Source organism: Labeo rohita, chromosome 24, assembly GCF_022985175.1.
Source record: "Labeo rohita strain BAU-BD-2019 chromosome 24, IGBB_LRoh.1.0, whole genome shotgun sequence".
Taxonomy (NCBI): domain Eukaryota; kingdom Metazoa; phylum Chordata; class Actinopteri; order Cypriniformes; family Cyprinidae; genus Labeo; species Labeo rohita.
In genome coordinates, this window is record NC_066892.1 from 3,802,078 (window position 1) to 3,824,983 (window position 22,906).

Here is a 22,906-nt window from a genome sequence, read left to right on the forward strand (position 1 = left end):
TTAATGTCATTAATTCATAATTTAAAATGTATATATTTTATTTATAAAATGGAACCAAAGTGTGGAAAATTCTTTAAACTTTTAATGATTTAAATATGAAAATATTTAAATGTAATTTTTAATGTATAATACAATTAAATTGATTAATTTTATTTATTTATAAAGTCAACCAAATTGTTTAAACCTTGAGTAATTTTTCCAAATGACAATATTTTTTAATAATTTAATTTATAGTAAATTAAATGAATTAATAAGTGATGGTAAAATGTAATGAACATATTTATAATAAATTATAATTATTTTTTAAATATATATAATAAAATTTCGTTATTTATAATTATAATTTAAAATTAATATTTAATATTCAGAATAAAGATAATACATTAAAATAACATTGTAAGACACACCAATTTGCAATATTAAGCAGCAAAACGAGCTGTTTTGCACAGCTAAAAATAGCTGGACGTAGATCGGAAGCGAGACCCATAAAATGTACAAATGCCCGCACCCACTTTTAAAAATAAGATGAATTGGTTTTAGCATTTCAAACCTTCTATTTGTCAAAAATTGTAAGAATAATGTTTTTTTTTTATAATAAATGACACTTGGTTTAATATTACGTAATATAACTAATGCAAAGATATATCTATCAGCTTACATTTACATCCATTTCCCACTTTTTAGATGTTTTTGTGTCTTCATGTTCACAAACTTACTCAGATGATTAGTAAAGACTGGTTTTATTGGCAAACACAAGTGTTTCCGTTTAAATAAATCTGATTACGATGCAATGTGTTCTTCATTTACAGTTTTCCAGAATATTTTCAAGGTGAATGAATCACATTCACAAAGCAAGTGCATCTCAGCCACAGTTTATATACATTAGATTGTATTTATAAAACAAGATTTTCAAAATCTAAAAAAAGGTGAGAGTTGGCTGATTGTTTTACCACACATTTGAGTAAGTACAGATTCCCTTTGTGTTTGATTATCATCTAATCGTTAGTTATATGCGTTTTTTCCCCATCAGTAGCAGCCTGATCGGTCCTCTGCTAGAGAGAGTCCAGCGTGTTGAGTGTTCGTGGTGTATCAAGTGTGTTTGATGGTGTGTCAGGTGTATTCACACAGGTGTCCGCAGCCGGCCGGACAGTGTTTGGACTGTTTCAGCCACTCCATCACGTGCTCCAGATGTCCTCCGTGACTGCAGCCCTGACACCACACAAACAAGCCTTTGACCACGTGATGACACACCGCACACACGCTTGCGCACTGGTGGCACCTAGGGGGAATTCAAATATGCACACAAAATAATCAGTCAATAAATGTATTTACATTTTTTTTTCGAAATGAAAAGATTCTAATTAATAATTTATAATCATTTTTTTAAATGAGTTAATAAGTGATATTAATAAATTATAAATACATTTATAATAAATTATTTGTGGAAATAATACAAACATATTAATAATTTAGAACTAAAATTATATATATATATATATATATATATATATATATATATATATATATATATATATATATATATATATACATACATATATATATAATTTAGTATATTTTATTTATTTATACAGTGGATCAAATTGTGAAAATTCTCTACAAATATTTAGCAATTTTTCCCAATAATAATATTTTAATTTATTTTAAAGTAAATTAAATGAATTAATGTGATATAATAGTAAATTGTAATAAAATTATATATATATATATATATATATATATATATATTTTTTTTTTTTTTTTTTTAAATAAATATATATAATAAAATGTATTTACTTATAATTATAATTTACAATTAATATTTAATTTATTTATAAAGTGGACCCAAAGTCAGTAAAATTCTCAAACGATTTTGTGATTTAAAAAATAAATAATGAATGATATTTAATTTAATTAAATGTGTAATAAAATTAAATGTATTTATTTTATTTGTTTGAAAAGTGAACCAAATTGTGTGAAATTCTCTAAAATTTTAGTGATTTTTTCAAATCATAATAATTAAATAAAATGTATAATAAAATTAAATGTATTTATTTAATTTATTTAAAAAGTGGACCTGTAAAATTCTGTAAATTCTCTACAATTTTAGTGATTTTTCCAAATCATAATAATTTAATTTAATTAAATATATAATACAATTAAATGTATTAATTTTATTTATTTAAAAAGTGGACCAAATGGTGTAAAATTCTCTACAAATTTAACCATTTTTCCAAATGATAATATTTTAATTTATTTAATTGATAGTAAATTACATGAATTAATAAGTGATATATTAGTAAATTATAATAAACATATTCATAATATATTATATATCTTTTTGAAATATATACAATAATATTTATTTATAATTATAATTTAAAATTGACATATTTTATTTATTTATAATATTTAATTATTTATAATATTTAAAGTGAATACAAAGTGTGTAAAATGCTCTGACATTTACCATATATTATTTTATTTTAATTTAATGTATAATATTGTGTAAAATTCTCCAATATTTTAGTAATTTTTATTTTAACATTTAATGAACAATACATTTAATACAATGAATTAGTAAGTGATTAAATAGTACATAAATTATTACATTCACAATAAATGTATTAAATATTATAAATATTATACTAATGTATATTTATTTATAATTAGAATTTAAAAATATAGAATAATGTGCCATTTTTTCCCAAATGATATTTTATATAAATTAATTCTAATGAAAAAACAATATCATAAAATAAGTAATAATACATTTGTAATAAATTACTAACTTTAACTAAAATTTATATTAAAAAATATATTTTAGTGGTTTATAAGGCATGTATATAAACATTTCCATAAATATCAAAAGAGAAAACAAATACACCTTTAAATGACCTTTAAACAGTTTAGCTAAAATACTGAAACTCATAGCTTAATTGATTTTTGACTTGACAAAGGAGAAAAACAAGATAAAAGTCAGTTATTGGCAGTCGTACCTGTCACAAATCCAGCCCTTGTTGCTCATTGGTCGTTTGCAGTTGCTGCAGTTGATGTGTAAGGTGGTGGAGGCTTGATTCAGACACATGATGGCGCCGCACGTGCTCAGTTTGATCACCTCGTTGCTGACGTTCCACAGCTCGAAACGCTGCAGCAGGTCGATGTAGGACATGTACCAGTGCTCCTGAAACACAATCGTGCACAGATTTAAGCATCATGTAAAGAAACCTACGCTTACTGTTAAACTAGAGTGTTTTTTCTCACCTGCGTGAGCTCGTCGATCTCCTTACGAATGCGGTCGCCCAGTACGATCAGCACGGAAACGGCCATCTGCACGTCGCCCTGCTCGGCGTAGTAACACAGCATCTCCTTCACGATGGGGCAGAAGAACTTGGGCGGCAGGTGAGGCGAGAAAAGCAGCTGCGAGACCGAAATGAGATTGATGGACTCCATGGGAGTCAGGCACGTGCTCTCGGTTTCGCTCCCGCTCACATGGGGCGACTCAGGCTTCTCCTGCACTGGCTCCGGGGCCGAGGGATGGTCCATGATCTCGTGACGTAACGGGAACGCCTCCTGAGGGAGCAGGTACTCGGGTTCCTCTGCTGGAGAGAACAGAGTCTTTTGATTTGACTTTTTACACTTTTACATGCGGGATGTGTTTGGATGTGTTCACCAACCTGCCTGGTTGTCGTGCTCCATGCTGTACAGATCATCGTCATCCAGTTCGGCATCTCCAAACAGATACTCCGCCTGACCCTCGCTGCCCTCCGTCTCCTCGTTCTCTGAAGAACACAGAAATTGTTTTTTTATTCACAGTTTTAGTGTTTGGAAGGATTTCCTGGCAGCTAGAAATCTGGGCTTACAGCTGTTGAAAAAAGGACCATAAAAGATGAATGATGAAAGAATTCTTTGAGTGAACTAACCCTTCTCTTGCAAATGTTTTGCATTTTCCTGGGAAACTTTGCATTCGCTTGCAAAACTATTGATTTCTTTGCGAGCATAGCTTTGTGGGGGATTGGAATTGTTTTTTGAGGAAATGCACAAGTTTTACAAGTGAACACAAAGCTTCCTTGGGAAACGCAAAGGTTTTGCAAACTTCTCTGGGAAACGCAAAGGTATTGTGTGCAAATGCAAAGGTTTTGTAAGCAAAAGCAGCATTTCTCAGGGGAAAAAGAAGTTTTGTGAGCCAAGGTATTGTGTGCAAACACAAAGTTTCTTGGGAAAATGCAAAAGTTTTGTAAACAAATGCAGTGTTTCTCAAGGGAAACTGCAGTTTTGTGACCAAATGCAAAGTTTCTTTGCAAAACGCAAAGGTTTTGCAAAAAAATTTCCCAAAGAAACTTTATGTTCGCTTGCAAAACACCAAGGTTTCTTGGGAAAATGCATGAGTTTTGTAAACAAATGCAGCATTTCTCAGGGGAAACAAGTTTTGTGAGCAAATGCAAAGTTTCTCTGGGAAACGCAAAGGTTTTGCGAGAAAATGCAAAGTTTCTTGTGAAATTGCAATAGTTTTGCAAGCGAACGTAAAGTTTCTTTGGGAAATGCCAAGGTCTTGTGTGCAAACACAAAGTTTTTTTGGGAAAATAAGTTTTGTAAACAAATGCAACATTTCTCAAGGGAAATTGCAGTTTTGTGACCAAATGCAAAGTTTCTTCGCAAAATGCAAAGGTTTTGCGAGAAAATTCAAAGTTTCTTGTGAAATTGCAATAGTTTTGCAGGCGAACGTAAAGTTTCTATGGGAAACTTACTGTGTGCAACTCAGTTTCCCTTGAGAAACACTGCATTTGTTTACAAAAAGTTTGCATTTTCCCAAGAAACTTTGTGTTCGCACACAAAACCTTGGCATTTCCCAAAGAAACTTTATGTTCGCTTGCAAAACACCAAGGTTTCTTGGGAAAATGCATGAGTTTTGTAAACAAATGCAGCATTTCTCAGGGGAAACAAGTTTTGTGAGCAAATGCAAAGTTTCTCGGGGAAACGCAAAGGTTTTGCGAGAAAATTCAAAGTTTCTTGTGAAATTGCAATAGTTTTGCAAGCGAACGTAAAGTTTCTTTGGGAAATGCCAAGGTCTTGTGTGCAAACAAAGTTTTTTTGGGAAAATAAGTTTTGTAAACAAATTCAGCGTTTCTCAAGGACAATTGCAGTTTTGTGACCAAATGCAAAGTTTCTTTGCAAAACGCAAAGGTTTTGCGAGAAAATTCAAAGTTTCTTGTGAAATTGCAATAGTTTTGCAGGCGAACGTAAAGTTTCTATGGGAAACTTACTGTGTGCAACTCAGTTTCCCTTGAGAAACACTGCATTTGTTTACAAAATGTTTGCATTTTCCCAAGAAACTTTATGTTCGCTTGCAAAACACCAAGGTTTCTTGGGAAAATGCATGAGTTTTGTAAACAAATGCAGCGTTTCTCAAAGGGAAACTGCAGTTTTGTGACCAAACGCAAAGTTTCTTCGTGAAACGCAAAGGTTTTGCGAGAAAATGCAAAGTTTCTTGTGAAACTGCAATAGTTTTGCAAGCGAACGTAAAGTTTCTATAGGAAACTCAAAGGTATTGTGTGCAAACGCAATTTCACTTGAGAAACGCTGCATTTGTTTACAAAATGTACGCATTTTCCCAAGAAACTGTGTTTGCACACAATACCTTGGCTCACAAAACGTCTTTTTCCCCTGAGAAATGCTGCTTTTGCTTACAAAAGCATTTGCACACAATACACAATAAAATTAAGTTTTGTAAGCAAATGCAAAGTTTCTTGGGGAACACAAAAGTTTTACAAACGAACGCAGTGTTTCTCATGGAAACTCAGAAGTTTTGTGAGCAAACAAAGTTTTGCAAGTGAACACAATGGTTCTCATAAAAAAGCAAAGATTTTATGAGCAGCCACAAAGTTGATCTGGGAAAGGCAAAGGTTTTGCAAATGAAGGATTTACAGTTTTTTGGGGGGAAAAAAGCAACCTTGAAACGCAAAAGCTTTGTGTGTAAATGCAAAATTTCTCAGGGAAACACAAATGTTTTGTGACTGAAGGCAAGATTTCCTGGGGGAATGCAGAAGTTTTAAAAGAACACAATCTAGCTAATTATAACTTGCTATTTTACATTTCTCTTATTAGTCTTTCATCAGGATGCAGCTGCTGTTCTGCATGTTTACGTGTCTGTGTCTCACCGTCGTTGTTGTTGAGGTTGGTCTCCAGACTGTGGAGGTTGTCTTGTCTGTTTTCTTTGTTTCTCTCATTGAGAGCAGCGCTCATCTCCTTCATACTGAAGCTGCAGCACATAAAGCAGGCAAAAAACAGAACTGAGCAATGGACAATATTAGAGTTAGGATTCAGAAATTAAAAATCACACATACCTGTTGACGAGCGGGAGGTTTCCTGATTTATTCAGATTGTGATTGGTTGACAAGGACGGATTAGCCGGCTCTGAAAACATGATTCGCAACATCGTCCATGTGGTTGATTCCTGTATAACACACAAACATAAAAATAAAACTCCTGTAAAATCAGAATTAGTCAAATTTACTAGTTTAATTGTTTATTTTTTATTTTTAAATATTTTTTTATAATTGTTTATTTCAGTTAGTTAACTTGCGTATTAGGAATAATATTTTTTTTATATCTTTTATTTATAGTTTTTTTATTATTAAGGGTTTTTTCAACCCTCTGGTTGTGTTCAGATTTCTGTCACACTTGTGGTGTTCCCGGTCAAAAATAACCGGACTCCAAACATTTGCTTGTAAATCTGTCATTATGCTATATTATCACCAAATATTGGGTTCAATCTTTTTGTCAACTTATTTTCTTTCATTTAGGACTGGTTTTGTGTTTCTATTTGCATCTGATTAATTGTAGGCCTCATTTTTCTGAGAGAAGGTACCTTGTTTTTTGAGTGAAAAAATCATTTTTTTATGAATAATTTTCACAATATGAGATAAAAAAAAATTATGAAAATTTGCACTGTGTATCACACTAGTGTGATTTAATGTTTAATCAGGACGTTTGCTTTTAAATACTTTTATTTTGTAGAAAAACTGCCAAAAGTCACACTTGTGGTGTTCCCGGTCAAAAATCCTCATTTATCTGAGAGTAGGTACCTCGTTTGGAGTCCAGTCATTTTTGACAAGTGTGACTTTGTGCAATTTTGTACAGTTTTGCCTACTTTCAGATAAATGAGGCCTACGATTAATCAGATGCAAACAGAAACACAAACCAGTCCTAAATGAAAGAAAAGTTGACAAAAAGATTGAATCCAATATTTGGTGATTATATGGTATAATGACAGATTTATAAGCAGTTGTTTGGAGTCTGGTCATTTTTGACCGGGAACACCACAAGTGTGACTTTTTGCAATTTTGCACAAAATAAAAGCATTTAAAAGCAAACTTCCTTATTAAACATTAAAGCACACTAGTGTGATACACAGTGCAAATTTTCATAATTTTATATTGTGAAAATTATTCATAAAATTTTTTTTTCACTCAAAAAAACGAGGTAACTTCTCTCAGAAAAATGAGGCCTATGATTAATCAGATGCAAATGGAAACACAAAACCAGTCCTAAAAGAAACAAAACAAGTTGACAAAAAGATTAAATTCAATATTTGGTGATAATATAGCAGTTGTTTTGCACCACAAGTGTGACTAGGTGAAATAAAACCCACAATAAAATAAAAAAACAAATTCAGAGAAGTACTTATACCCTGTGTGAACAAAGTCAGTAAGTTTGAGTCCAATGCGATAACATTAACTAGTATTTTCTGGAAAAAGAAAAATCTTTTCCAGGTCAATTTGACCCAAACACAACCAGAAGGTTAAAGAAAGAACATCAACAACAGAGAACCATGAACATGCAAATGTGTTGTTAAATCACTAAAATATTGACTTAAAATCTCAGGGATTACTTCAAGAAAATATAGTAGGTCAAAGAAGTTCAGCTGACAAAAAAAGTTCATCAAAATCTATCCGTACCTGTGGTCTGTTGAGTTTCTTGGCGACTTGAGCGTTGTGTTCACAGAGTTCGGCGAAGGGTTTTCCGCTAAGCAGGTAACTCTTTGCGGTGTTAATGAACCAGTCCATCCCGACGCTGCTGCCCGCTTCGCTCTCGAACACGCTGAGCGCGCTCGACACCTGCGCAAACTGCTCCGTCACATCTGGCTTCTTGAAGAAGAAGATGGGGTACCGCCGATCGCCACCCGGGTAGGTTTTACGCCCCACGTCCCCTACAGATTGGGGAGCTAAAAAAAATGTTATAAGAAATTAGTATCAATAAACATTTTATCCTCCCTTTGCGTTCGGGTTGATTTGACCCATGCTTGATTTTCAAACTGCTTGAAATACTGGTTCAACTATTTATTTCTCCTTAAAATAATAATGTGCTGTCATTTGGGGTCATGAACGAGCGTGCAAAGTTTTGACACATAGATGTGTGTTGAAAAGGCTGTTCATATTTGTTATGACTTAAGTGTTGGGGTCAAACTGAGTCCAACAAAAAACCTTAACTGTAGCTTGTCAACCACTATAATGTGAAATACCTAAGAACGTATGAAATTTAAGCCTCAAAGTTTACTCATAATTAAAGACCCGTTTTCTGAATCATGCATGGGAGAACTTGCTTTTCTTTTCATTCTTGTTTGAGTTGGTTGTTTTTGGTTGTTAGGTTTTTTTGGATCTCAGTTACCTGGTCTACTAGAAATGAATTTTACCCTCACAAAGGTTCGAGAAGAAGACATAAGTAAAAGGCAGAGAAAGTACAAATAGCAATACTTTAAGTACGATCAATGTCAGATACTTTTTATACTTATTTGTAAACAGTTAACTATAATTAGTTATGACAAAAAAAAATCATAAAACAAATATTTTGTATCTGTGCAGCTAATTTTAATCAAAATATCACATTTACCTCTACAGCAATAACAATAAAAAGATAGGAATTGTTACATTTCTCATATATTTTATATTTTTCTGTCTCTGACAAGCTGTTTTTGTTTTTACATGCATCTTTTTTTTTAAGTGTAAATAAAAAAGCCTATATTATGAATGAAGGATAATTTTATACTGGTATTATGCACAGTCAGATTTTTTTATGAAATGTATTAAATTTTATTTTTAGTTTAGTTAGTTAACTTGCATATCAGCAATATATTTTTTACATTTTTATTTATAGTTTTATTTTTTTATTTTATTTTAGGGCACCAACAACAATAAATAAAAATAAAAATTGTAAAATAAATAAATAAATATTTCTGATATTCAAGTTAACTAAAATAAGTAACTAAATATTCATTTATTTATTTATTTACTAAGAAGAAAAAAAACATATTAATAAATTTCACAAAAAAATCTGATAAAGTGCATAAGACCGTATAAAATTATCCTTTATTTTTTATTTATTTTTTTTTTTTAGATTTTTTTTTAAAGAAAGTGCATCAACAACAAGGAACCATGAACATGGAAATGTGTTGTTAAATCATTGCGATGTTATCGTAAAATCTCAAGATAGTACTTCAAGATACATTATAGATCAAAGGAGTACAGCTGACAAACCAAAAATTGCATGGAAACCAATGTGGTTCAATTTGACCCACAACACAAAAGCTGTACCCAGTTTTTGCACAAGGGTTTACCGCAGTTCACCGGGGTCACTCACCGGTCATCAGACTCTCTTTAGCTGCAAACGCCAGATCTCCGAACAGTCCGAAACAGAGTCCCTCCGGATTGGCGCGGTCGACGGGTCTGCTGGCGTCTTTAAACATGTGCTGGTAGAGCGTACTGTCCTTGGAGCCCGACAGCAGGTAGTAGGGGTCGTGCTGGTTCCGCCACACGATTCCTGTGGTCACGTCTTTGTGCTCCTCGAAGGTCGCGAAGGGGATGAACGGCCTGCGGACATCCCACACGTAGATGTTGTGGTCCACCATCATGGAGCAGGTGGCTAGGTGATATCGGCGCTCCGGACGCCACTTCACCCTGGCCACCGACGCTATGGTTTGAACACAGTAGATCTCCTTCACGCGATTCGTCGACATGTCCCACACTTTCACCATCTTGTCACGTCCGCCTGTGGCGAGCCAACCCCTACAAGACAGAGAATTCCAGGTCAATTAACAATGTGTAGCATTTTACCAGCTAAAATTAGACAAGGAAAATTATTATTATTATTATTATTATAGTAAAATTTCAACCATTAGGAAGTTACATTTTTATCATGTTTTTAAAGCAACTATTTAGAATTTTTTTATTATTTTATCGTTTAGTCATTATTTTATCTTCCTTTTTTATTTTTTTAGTGACTTTAGTCACTATTTAGAATTTTACAATTATTATTAATAATTTGATTATTATTGTTATTATTTTTCCTTCTCAATGTATTTTCCTTTTTTATTTCCATTTTAAGTTTTTTTTTTAAGTTTTAATATAATAACAATAATAATAGTATTAATAATAATAATAATAATAATTATTATTATTATTGTAAAATTTTAACCTATTTAGAATTTTATTATTACTATTATTTCTTTTATTATTATTATTTCTTTTTCATTTTAATTGTTTTACCTTTTTTAAATTTTCACTTTTTAGTTTTCACTTTTTTCTTAAGTCATTATTTAAAATTTGACTATAATAATAATATAATTATTATTAAATTCTGAGTTCATATATTATATTATTTTTTCTCATATTATATATATTATTTTTTATTATTATTATTTTTCCTTCTCTTTTTATTTTCAATTTTATTTTATTATTATTTAATTATTATTATTAATCATTATTATTATTATTATTTCCTTCTCTTTTTATTTTCCTTTTTTTAATTTTCACTCCAAGTTTAGAATTAAAATTTAATAATAATATTTATAATAATAATAATTATTATTTTTATTATTATTATTATTATTATACTAAAATTTATTTGTATTGTATTAAGTTTTACAGAATTTTTTTTTTCGTTTTATCATCTTTTATTTTGAACTTAGTTTATACTTTTTTAAAAAATACAATAATAATAACAAAACAATAATAATAATAATAATAATATATTAATTATTACTATATTCTGAGCGCATGGTTATATTATGTGATATTATATTATATTGTATTTTTCTACTCATTTTAAATTTCTTTTTAAGCTTGTCATTATTTAAATTATTTTATTGTTGTTGTTATTATTATTATTTCCCTCTCATTTTATCTATTTTAATTTTATTGCTGACCTGTGAAGCACTTTGTGCATATGAAAGGTGCTATTCAAATAAAAAGGTCATTATAGAAACACAATGTATTATGATTACTACAAGTTTAGTTGAGTATGCACACACCTGTCCTCAGGGTGCCAGTCACAGCAGAAGACGGGTCCGGTGTGCGCAGTAAACATTCTCTCGTATCGGTCGGGTCTGCGAATGTCCCACAGCTGCACGTTTCCATTCTCAAACGAGGCCGCGAACGTGAAATAATCCTTTATACTGAACTGCACATCTCTCACACTCTCAGACTGACCTGCAAAAACATATTGCTGTTCACACTGTGTACAGTCTCTGTGTAGCATCATTTAAATTTTAGTGTCTAAAAAGCTCTAGATGTGCTTCCCAAATTAAAGTGCATTGAAAATATGTTGTAATGTTGTAGTAAAGTCAGAGATACTCATCTGCACATTTGTACGTACCAGAAAAGGTGCTGACGCTCTCCTTTTTCCGCAAGTCGAAACACTTCATGAACCCGTCCTGAGAGCCTGACAGCAGCATGTTGACCTCAGTAGGGTGGAAGCAGACTTTATTGACAGTGCGCTTGTGTTCGGTGAACAGCTGTTCTTGTTTGTTACGGCACGACCGCGCCAGATTCCACGTCACCACGGCTCCGTTAGTGGCAGCGGTGGCCAGCAGGTTCTCATCCATCTGATGCCACATGACGTCCGCACAGCTGAAGTTCAGAGAGGGTTTGCGTCCCACGCGCAGGTTCAGCCGCTCCACGAAACCCTCTTCCTCCAGACCGTATATCTTGAAAATATTTCGCCCGGCAACCACCACCTGAAACATGCCGTGATTCAATTAATCTTAAATTATTTATTTAAATGTTAATTTTATATTTATATTTACAATTTTATATATAAATATTATATTATATTATATATAAATTAATTGACATAATTATATAAATTATAATAAAAAAAATAATTATAAATTATAAATTAAAAAAATACATACATAGTAAAATAAAACATAAATTAATAATAATAAATCAATTTAATTTAAATCTTAAATAAAATATTTAAAATATTATTAATTCATGTACATATTAATAATCATATAAATTACATACTAAATATGCATATTTACATAAATTAGTAATATAAATATTAACAAATTATATATATATATGTATATACATACATATATAAACTAGGTATTTAAAATATTATTAATTCATTAACATATTATATATATATATATAAAATTTACATAAAATAAATTAATATATATATATATATATATATATATAAATTAATTTACATACAAATAAAATTAAATAATATACATAGTAAAATAAAACTGAAATTAATAATAAAAATTAATTTAATTTAAACGAAATATTTAAAATATTACTAATTCATTTACATATTATTAATCATAAATTACATACTAAAAATAAATATTTACATAAATTAACAATATAAATATAAATATTAATAAATTAACTAAATAAATTATATATTAAATATTTAAAATATTATTAATTAACATTTTATATATATATATATATATATATATATATATATATACACACACACACACACATATATATATATATAAATTAAATTTACATTGTAATAATTGTAGAAATTACAAATATAAATTATATACATAAAGTAATACATAAATAATAATACTAAATATAAATAATAATAAATTCATTTAATTCAATATATATATATATATATTAAATATTTAAAATATTATCATATATTTACACACACACACACACACACACATATACATATATATATATATATATATATAGATATATATTAAAATAATATAAATAATAGGAATTTAATAATCAATTACCCAAAAAAATGTCATTATTGCTGAATTCTAAATTCTAAAATAAAAGTTAATTTCATATAAATATAAACAATATAAATTATGTAAAAATTATTGTAATAATAATTTTGGTCTTGTGAACTATCACAAAAAAAAGGTCTCTTTGGCTTGTGTTGTGAACATAATTTTCATCTCATTTTCACCTGTGTAGCATCCCGACACACACTGATGGCGTTGGCAGGTGCATCCAGGTGGCAAAACATGGTACGCCCATTGACGGTGCTGACTCTGGTCATCTTCTCCATCTCAAGCTGCAAAATCAAAAGAAAGGAAGTAAAATAGATAAAGGACAATAAGAAAGATGAGAGAGACGCAGTTCCTTCTCTGGCCAGCAGGTGGAGGACAGATTCATCAATACAGTATAAACATCTCATAGGGGCGATGTGCTGAGGAGCATTAATATCACAAATAAATGTAAAAGAATACACGCATGAAGAGAGAGGTTCACACTTACGCTTTGTGTTCAAAGCCTGTTCTGTTGAGAAAAAAAAAAACTTCAACTTGCTCATTCACTGACACCAAAAACCTATGGGAAATGAGATCAGAATCAGCAAACACATTCCATTAATGTGTTTTTATTATTATTTCAAAACAAATGTGTGTTTCTCACTCGGAGCTCGAGATAAAAATTACACCTTGCGTGACAGTCGGTGCGTGATGTCACGCACACGTTCACGCGATCGCGGTTAACATCTTCATACGGAATTACACACTGACCTGCAAAAACAAAAACAAGGCAGCAATATTAATACTACATCAGAAATCAGAAAACATTAGCAAAAAAAAAAAAAAAATATAATGTACGTCTGCTGCTTATTAAAAATGTAGTTTTTTATTATACATATATATATATATATATATATATATATATATATAATAAATATATTTTTTACACATGCACTTTAAAAATAAATTTATAATATATTTTTTAATAAAAATAATAATAATAAATTCATAATTAATATCATGCTTCAGATATACATAAAATTAAAATATTATATATATATATATATATATATATATATATACACATATAAATATACACATATTATTATTATTAAAAAATATATTATAAATTTATTTTTAAAGTGCATGTTGTGTAAATTGTAAATATCTGCTGCTGACGGCCTGCAACTTCAAACTTTTTTAATATTTAAAATAATATTATATTATATATTATTACTAAAATACCATTGAATTATTACTTACTGACATTAGTAATTGACCGATTAAATTAATAGTAAAAATGTTTTTTTAAATCATAAATTAATAAATTATACAGTTGACTGAACTAAAACATTTAACAATATAGTAATATACTAAATATATTTAAAAAAAATTAAAATACTTATTAATATTTAATAAATATTTTGCCTAGATATTATATATTTATTATTAAGGTGCATGTTGTGAAAATTGTATCTGCAGCTGACAGCCTGCAATTTCACACTTTTTTAATATTTAAAACAATAGTAATCAATTTACATATTAAAAATCATATAAATTACAAATATAAATCACTAAAGAATTTACATTTAAAATAAATAATAAAATAAATAAAACAAATAAAAATACGAATAACAGATCTTTGAAAACATAACAAATTTAATTTAAAGATTAAACAAATTAATTTAAATTACACAAATTAATAGTCTCTAATGACATTACCCAAAATTTGTATTTTGATTCTTAATGTTTATTATTAACACTGTAGTTATTACCTATTAATATTAGTAACTGACCAACAGAATATTAATTTACTAATAAACTGTACAATTAATTTAATTTATGTTTTTTTTTATTATTTATTATTAAGTTATGTGATTAACTTATAACTACAGCAAATATAAATTATTAAAAATTGCTGATTAATAATAATTAATATTAAAAAACATAAATTAATTAATTGTACAGTTGACTGAACTAAAATGTTTAAACATATAGTAATATACTAAAAAACTACAATATTTTAAATCACTTGTGATCAATCACAAGTTAACTTATCTTATAAAATAGCATCCAAAAACAGTGTTTTAATAATAATAATAATAAATAATAACATTTACTATTGATAATTTATTTTAAATCAATAAATATATACATATAAAGACAGATATTATCATAATTATCATTACAGAGTATGTTGTGTAAATTGTGTCTGCAGTCAGCCAGCAATTTCACTGCAGTATCGGTTTATAAATATTATTTTCTTATTAACATTATGAAAATGAGCGGAGTGTTTTGCCTGTTACTGTAATTCACAGAAAGACCAATTAAATGCAATGATTTTATGTATGACTTTTTAACAATTTATATCCACCTTCAGCACACTGGTCGATTGGTGCTTCGAGATTATAAAAATAAATTAATAATAATTTTTCTTTTTTTTTTAAATCATAAATTAATAAATTATACAGTTGACTGAACTAAAACATTTAACAGTATAGTAATATACTAAATATATTTTAAAAACATTAAAATACTTATTAATATTTAATAAATATTTTGCCTAGATATTATATATTTATTATTAAGGTGCATGTTGTGAAAATTGTATCTGCAGCTGACAGCCTGCAATTTCACACTTTTTTAGTATTTAAAATAATATTAATTAATTTACATATTAATAATCATATAAATTACAAATATAAATCACTAAAGAATTTACATTTAAAATAAATAATACAATAAATAAAACAAATAAAAATATGAATAACAGATCTTTGAAAACATAACAAATTTAATTTAAAAATTATACAAATTAATTTAAATTACACAAATTAATAGTCTCTAATGACATTACCCAAAATTTGTATTTTGATTCTTAATGTTTATTATTAACACTGTAGTTATTACCTATTAATATTTGTAACTGACCAATAGAATATTAATTTACTAATAAACTGTACAATTAATTTAATTTATGTTTTTTTATATTTATTATTTATTATTAAGTTATGTGATTAACTTATAACTACAGCAAATATAAATTATTAAAAATTGCTGATTAATAATAATTAATATTAAAAAACATTAATTAATTAATTGTACAGTTGACTGAACTAAAATGTTTAAACATATACTAATATACTAAAAAAACTAAAATACTTTAAATCACTTGTGATCAATCACAAGTTAACTTATCTTATAAAATAGCATCCAAAAACAGTGTTTTAATAATAATAATAATAATAAATAATAACATTTACTATTGATAATTTATTTTAAATCAATAAATATATACATATAAAGACAGATATTATCATAATTATCATTACAGAGTATGTTGTGTAAATTGTGTCTGCAGTCAGCCAGCAATTTCACCGCAGTATCGGTTTATAAATATTATTTTCTTATTAACATTATGAAAATGAGCGGAGTGTTTTGCCTGTTACTGTAATTCACAGAAAGACCAATTAAATGCAATGATTTTATGTATGACTTTTTAACAATTCATATCCACCTTCAGCACACTGGTCGATTGGTGCTTCGAGATTATAAAAATAAATTAATAATAAAAATGTTTTGTTTTTTTTTAAATCATAAATTAATAAATTATACAGTTGACTGAACTAAAACATTTAACAATATAGTAATATACTAAATATATAAAAAAAAAAAAAAAATACTTATTAATATTTAATAAATATTTTGCCTAGATATTATATTTTTATTATTAAGGTGCATGTTGTGAAAATTGTATCTGCAGCTGACAGCCTGCAATTTCACACTTTTTTAGTATTTAAAATAATATTAATTAATTTACATATTAAAAATCATATAAATTACAAATATAATCACTAAAGAATATACATTTAAAATAAATAATTAATAAACTAAATAAAACAAATAAAAATATGAATAATAGATCTTTGAAAACATAACAAATTTAATTTAAAAATTATACAAATTAATTTAAATTACACAAATTAATAGTCTCTAATGACATTACCCAAAATTTGTATTTTGATTATTAATGTTTATTATTAACACTGTAGTCATTACCTATAGATATTAGTAATTGACTAATAGAATAATAATTTACTAATAAACTGTACAATTAATTTAATTTATGTTTTTTTATATTTATTATTTATTATTTATTATTAAGTTATGTGATTAACTTATAACTACAGCAAATATAAATTATTAAAAATTGCTGAAAATTAATAATTAATATAAAAAACATTAATTAATTAATTGTACAGTTGACTGAACTAAAATGTTTAAACATATACTAATATACTAAAAAAACTAAAATACTTTAAATCACTTGTGATCAATCACAAGTTAACTTATCTTATAAAATAGCATCCAAAAACAGTGTTTTAATAATAATAATAATAATAAATAATAACATTTACTATTGATAATTTATTTTAAATCAATAAATATATACATATAAAGACAGATATTATCATAATTATCATTACAGAGTATGTTGTGTAAATTGTGTCTGCTGTCGGCCAGCAATTTCACTGCAGTATCGGTTTATAAATATTATTTTCTGATTAACACTATGAAAATGAGCGGAGTGTTTTGCCTGTTACTGTAATTCACAGAAAGACCAATTAAATGCAATAATTTTATGTATGACTTTTTAACAATTTATATCCACCTTCAGCACACTGGTCGATTGGTGCTTCGAGATTATAAAAATGTAATACAAGTGATATTACAGCTGTAAGTTACGCCTGAAATATTACATTACTGTAAATTTGTGTTTGAGAGCTCGTTGCAACCACAACAAAACTGCCAAACCGCTTTAAAACACCTCAGTCCATCAGTAATACCTCATGCAGAACGAGTCAGTAATAAATACTGCTTTCAAATATGAATGTTCAACTGTAATATGCGTTTAAATATAACCGAAATAACCGCGCAGAACTTACCCTTTATAAACAAATGTGCCCGTTCAGGAGAAGCGGAAGTAGAATCGTTGTTTACGTTCGCGGCTGACGTCACCTCCCGTCGCATGGCGCGCTGCTTCAGTCAGGCTGATCAAGTGAGTCACGCTGCAGGAGAGATCTGTTAACAACGACTTTGAAAGTTCACGCAATTTAATATTTAAAATAGCACATCCTGGTGTGATAATATGCTGTTATTTGGCTTGATACGTTTGTTTGTAAATGTTATAAACTCTGTCTTTCTCTGTGTCAGTCATGTCTGTGAATGAGAGACTGTATAAGTGTGAAGATCCTGCTGTGTGGAGAGGAGTTTATGGAAAATACTGGACTGTGGTAGAAGCAAAGTCAGCTGTGAAGGGGAAGAGCGCTGGAAAACTCTTGAAACTGGACAAATGGTTTGAGTTCTCACAAACACACACTTAAAATGTATTTTTATGGTCATAACAGTATTAGTATATTAATAATCATATATGACAAGTTACTAAAATGTATAAAAATACATTGCATTTATTACATTGCATAAAATGCATTTAAAATAACGTTATATGTGACCCTGTACCACCAGTCATAAGGGTCAATTTTTTTAAATTGAGATGTATACATCATTAGAAAGCTGAATAAATAAGCTTCCCATTGATGTGTGGTTTGTTAGAATAGAACAATATTTGGCTGAGAGACAACTATTTCAAAATCTGGAATCAGAGGGTGCAAAAAAATCCAAATATTGAGAAAATCGCCTTTAAAGTTGTCTAAATGAAGTTCTTAGCAATGGATATTACTAAGTTTTTATATATTTTCAGTAGGATTTTTACAAAATATCTTCATGGAACATGATCTTTAATTTCGTACTAATTTTTGGCATAAAAGAAAAATCAATCATTTTGACCCATACAATGTATTTTTGGCTATTGCTACAAATATACCCCAGCGACTTAAGACTGGTTTTGTGGTCCAGGGTCATGTATATGTTATTAAATCATTATATGTTGTTAAATCATATAAATACAAAACATATTGTAATAATTTTAAATAATTAATTTATGCCTACTCATCATAGTTAGCTGTTAACATGCAATTTAACACAAATTTAAATGCAGCTTCAGTAGCATTGTTTCTATTTGATGTGGGCCACATGTGTTTTTATGTTATTATAAACTACTATACATTTAAAAATGTATACATTTTAAATAAATAATAAAATTATATATTGGAGTTCTCACAAACACATTTTCTTTTTACTATTGTTTTTGAATCAGAATAGAATTGAATATTAAGTTGTGTGTTATTAATCATAAATTACAAAAAAATTACAAAAACAATAAATTGTAGAAATTAAAAAGTTAAATTATGAATAATATACATAAAAATAAATTAAAAATAAAATATAAATAATAAATTAAAATAAGTTAAATTATAAATAATAGAAATAAAAAATGTGAAAAAAAATTAGTCACATAATCCAAAAAAATAGATTTGAGTAATTAAAATATTGTTAAATTATGAATATTATACATTTTAAAAAGTGAAAAAAATTGAAAAGTCACTTGAACAATCACAAAAAATTCTCACAAGCACATTTTCTGTTCATTATTGTTTTTGCATCAGAATAGAACTGAATATTAACTGAATACAATAACAAAAATAAATTGTAGAAATTGAAATATTGTTTACTTATGAATAATATAAATTAAAAAGAAAGTCACATGAACAATCCAAAAAAAGATTTGAGTTCTCACAAACACATTTTCTGTTCATTATTGTTTTTGCATCAGAATAGAATAGAATATTCATTTATATATTAAATCATAAATTACTAAATGTTCAGAAATGTAGAAATTAAAATACTGTTAAATTTTGAATACTATAAACAAAAAGTGAAAAAAATGAAAAAGTCACATGAATAATAAAAATACATTTTCTGTTCATTATCGTTTTTGCATCAGAATACAATTAAATATTAATTTATATATTAATAAGCATAAATTACAAAAATTACCAAATAAAATTTTAAATATTGTTCAATTATGAATAATATAAATTTTAACAAGTGAACAAAATTAAAAAGTCACACGAACAATGACAAAAAATGTTCTTACAAACATGTTTTCTGATCATTATTGTTTTTGCATGAGAATAGAATTTAATATTCATTTATCTATTAATAATCAAAAATGACTAAAATGACAAAAAATAAATTGCAGAAATTAAAATGTTGTTAAATTATAAATAACAAATATATAAATATATATAGTTCTAACAAACACATTTTCTGTTCATTATTGTTTTTGCATGAGAACAGAATACAGTTGTAGACACAGTAAATCATACTGATGCTGTGTCTCTCTTCTGTCAGGTTTCAGGAGGAGCTGCCGGCAGCGATCTCAGCCCGATCCGAGCGTTCCCTTACACACGCTGAGCTCGTCAAGATCATGGAGTGGAAACTGACTGTAAGCACAATAGAAATTGATTCACACCCTACGTAATTAACAAGAAACGTGATGCCGGAAATAGGCGTCTGGCTCATTGGTTGCGTGCGGTGACGTTCACTCCTATGTCATCAGATCAATTGCGTGCACACAGACACAACGGTTTCTCTCTTTGATGATTGATGATGAATACTCTCTCCCAGAAAGGGAAATTCAGGCCTCGTTTGCAGCAGCTGATTGGCTCGAACAGTGAGGAGGCGGTTCAAAGCTCGACCAGCAAAGCCTTCGGTTTGTTGCCTGACGTCCAAGCGGCGATTACAGAGCTGTGCAAACTCAAAGGTGTCGGGCCAGCGACGGCATCAGGTAAACACACACCCATCAAATCATACAGGCATGCTATAAGTATGCATTTAATATGCATCCAAACTGTCTCTATCAGCTGTGCTGGTGGCCGGAGCTCCGGGTGAAGTGGCTTTCATGGCTGATGAAGCTGTGGAGAGCATCGCCGAGCTCAGACCGGTCGAGTACACGGCCAAACATTATGCGCTTTTCCTCCAGAAAATACTGAACAAATCATCCCAGCTTAATAAAGGTAAGACATTTAAGATGCATGTTATGCTTAAAGTGTTCTTTATCACGTCTGACTGATGTTTGCTTTCTCAGCGGACGGCCAGCAGGACTGGACTCCTCACAGGGTGGAGCAGTGTTTATGGGCCTGGGCCGTGGCCAATCAAATTCAGCCCTCATTATTCCAGGAGTTCAGTCTGATCGATGCAACAGAAACAGTGGCCAATCAGAAGCCAGAGAAGAGGAAGACGGCTGATGAAAAGCCCTCGAAGAGACAGAAGACTGAGAGATCTTAAAGAGCAGCTCTTTCCTCTTAGTATCTTGAGGCCATTTTCAGCACATTCCTTTGTAAAATTAATCTAAAATCTTTTTGAGGTATTACTCCAAGAGCACGAATTGCACTTCACAATTGCTTTTCTAAATGTGTTATTGTTCATGTATAAATGTTTTAATAAAGCAATAAAACCTTTGTAAAGATTACTGCTGGTTATTATTAGTGGTGAAAACAGCTGTGTTGCTTATGGAAGCCCTTTTCCCACTACTGAATAAAAAAAGAAAAAGGCAATTGCGACTTTATCTCATTTTTTCTTGCAATTGGAGTTTATCTCTTGCAATTCTGAAGGAAATTGCGAGTCAAGTCAGAATTGTGAGATATAAACTTGCAATTCTGAGAACACATCAGTCTTTTTTCCCCTCAGAACTGGACTATGGAAGTCATAACTGTGAGAAAAAAAAAGTTAGAATTGAAAGATAAAAACTAGGAACTGCGAGAAAAAAGTAAGAATTGTGAGATATAAACTAGCAATTGCAGGAAAAAAGTCAGAATTATGAGAAGTCAGAATTGCGTGATGCAAAATAGTAATTTCGAGAAAAATCTGAAATGCGAGATACAAACTAACAATTGCAAGAAAAAAGTCAGAATTGTGACATACAAACTAACAATTTGAAATTGAGAGATACAAAGTAGCATTTGTAAGAAAGTCAGAATTGTGAGATAAAAATTAACAATTGTGAGAAAGTCAGAATTATGAGATACAAACTAACAATTGTGAGAACAAAAGTCAGAATTCCTAGATACAAACTAACAATTGCGAGAAAAAAAAGTCTGAACTGTGGGATACAAACTAACAAACTGACAATTGCAAGGGGAAAAAGCTAGAATTGCGAGATTGTGAGAAAAATGTCAGAATCACATGACACAAAATAGCAATTGCGAGGAAAAGGTCAGAATTGCAAGATACAAACTAGTAATTGCAAGAAAAAAAGTCAGAATTGTGAGACAAACTAACAATTGCGAGAAAAAGTTGAAATTATGAGATACAAAGTAGCATTTACGAGATACAAATTAACAATTGCGAGAAAAAAGTCGATTGCAAATACAAACTAGCAATTGCGAGAAAGTCGAAATTGCGAGATACAAACTGGCATTTGCAAAAAAAGTACGAATTGTGAGATACAAACTAACAATTGCGAGAAAAAAGTCAGAATTGTGGGATACAAACTAGCATTTACAAGAAAAAAGTCAGAATTGCAAGATACAAACTAACATTCGCGAGAAAAAAAGTCAGAATTGCGAGATACAAAGTAATAATTGTGAGAAAAATTAGGAATTGCGAAATGCAAATTAGAAAAAAGTAAAAATGACTATACTAACTACAGTAGCATTTGCAAGACAAAAGTCAGAATTTCGAGATACATACTAGCTTTTGCAAGAAAAAAGTCAGAATTCTGACTTTTCTCACAAATGCAAATTTATATCCAACTATTCTTACTTTTTTATAACTCAATTGCAAGTTTATATCATGCAATTCTGAGGGGAAAAAAACGGCAGAAAAAAAAGTCAGTTTTGTTTTCTTTTTTTTTAATTATTCCGTGGTGGAGACATACTTTTGCTACTACCTGGCCAATTTGTACAAAAAACACAC

At 29.1% G+C, this 22,906-nt stretch overlaps 2 protein-coding genes across 4 annotated transcripts; one reads left to right on the top strand and one right to left on the bottom strand.

The window, feature by feature from the left end:
• Positions 1–723: 723 nt before the first annotated feature.
• On the bottom strand, positions 724–18,046 carry wdr24 (WD repeat domain 24). 3 transcript variants are annotated; one of them, XM_051098317.1, is made up of 14 exons: positions 17,974–18,046; positions 13,717–13,798; positions 13,536–13,607; positions 13,225–13,332; positions 11,647–12,007; positions 11,303–11,480; positions 9,634–10,058; positions 7,956–8,221; positions 6,342–6,451; positions 6,156–6,256; positions 3,675–3,779; positions 3,262–3,596; positions 2,997–3,181; positions 724–1,279 (listed from the first exon to the last, which is right to left on the bottom strand). In XM_051098317.1, the coding sequence occupies exons 4-14, from the start codon at positions 13,324–13,326 to the stop codon at positions 1,111–1,113; spliced, it is 2,337 nt and encodes a 778-aa protein (XP_050954274.1). In that variant the 5' UTR covers positions 13,327–13,332; positions 13,536–13,607; positions 13,717–13,798; positions 17,974–18,046; the 3' UTR covers positions 724–1,110. The 3 variants fall into 3 exon arrangements, with proteins under 3 accessions (XP_050954274.1, XP_050954272.1, XP_050954273.1); XM_051098315.1 differs by having other exon boundaries at positions 3,262–3,599; XM_051098316.1 differs by having other exon boundaries at positions 3,262–3,599; positions 13,692–13,798.
• Positions 18,012–21,522, top strand: zgc:112496 (uncharacterized protein LOC541336 homolog). Its single transcript, XM_051098332.1, has 6 exons — positions 18,012–18,086; positions 18,242–18,383; positions 20,342–20,435; positions 20,618–20,777; positions 20,854–21,006; positions 21,078–21,522. Exons 2-6 carry the CDS (start codon positions 18,244–18,246, stop codon positions 21,275–21,277), a joined length of 747 nt encoding a protein of 248 aa, XP_050954289.1. The 5' UTR covers positions 18,012–18,086; positions 18,242–18,243; the 3' UTR covers positions 21,278–21,522.
• Positions 21,523–22,906: the final 1,384 nt, after the last annotated feature.

Bases quoted from the DNA above. Each gene is read 5' to 3' on its own strand.
- wdr24 (XM_051098315.1), bottom strand. From the start codon at position 13,326: ATGGAGAAGATGACCAGAGTCAGCACCGTCAATGGGCGTACCATGTTT. The intron at 11,481-11,646 runs GTACGTACAAAT...ATGTTTTTGCAG, and splicing joins GAGCGTCAGCACCTTTTCTG to GTCAGTCTGAGAGTGTGAGA. The intron at 1,280-2,996 runs GTACGACTGCCA...AATTCCCCCTAG, and splicing joins AAGGGCTGGATTTGTGACAG to GTGCCACCAGTGCGCAAGCG.
- zgc:112496 (XM_051098332.1), top strand. From the start codon at position 18,244: ATGTCTGTGAATGAGAGACTGTATAAGTGTGAAGATCCTGCTGTGTGG. The intron at 18,384-20,341 runs GTTTGAGTTCTC...CTCTTCTGTCAG, and splicing joins CTCTTGAAACTGGACAAATG to GTTTCAGGAGGAGCTGCCGG. The intron at 20,436-20,617 runs GTAAGCACAATA...ACTCTCTCCCAG, and splicing joins TCATGGAGTGGAAACTGACT to AAAGGGAAATTCAGGCCTCG.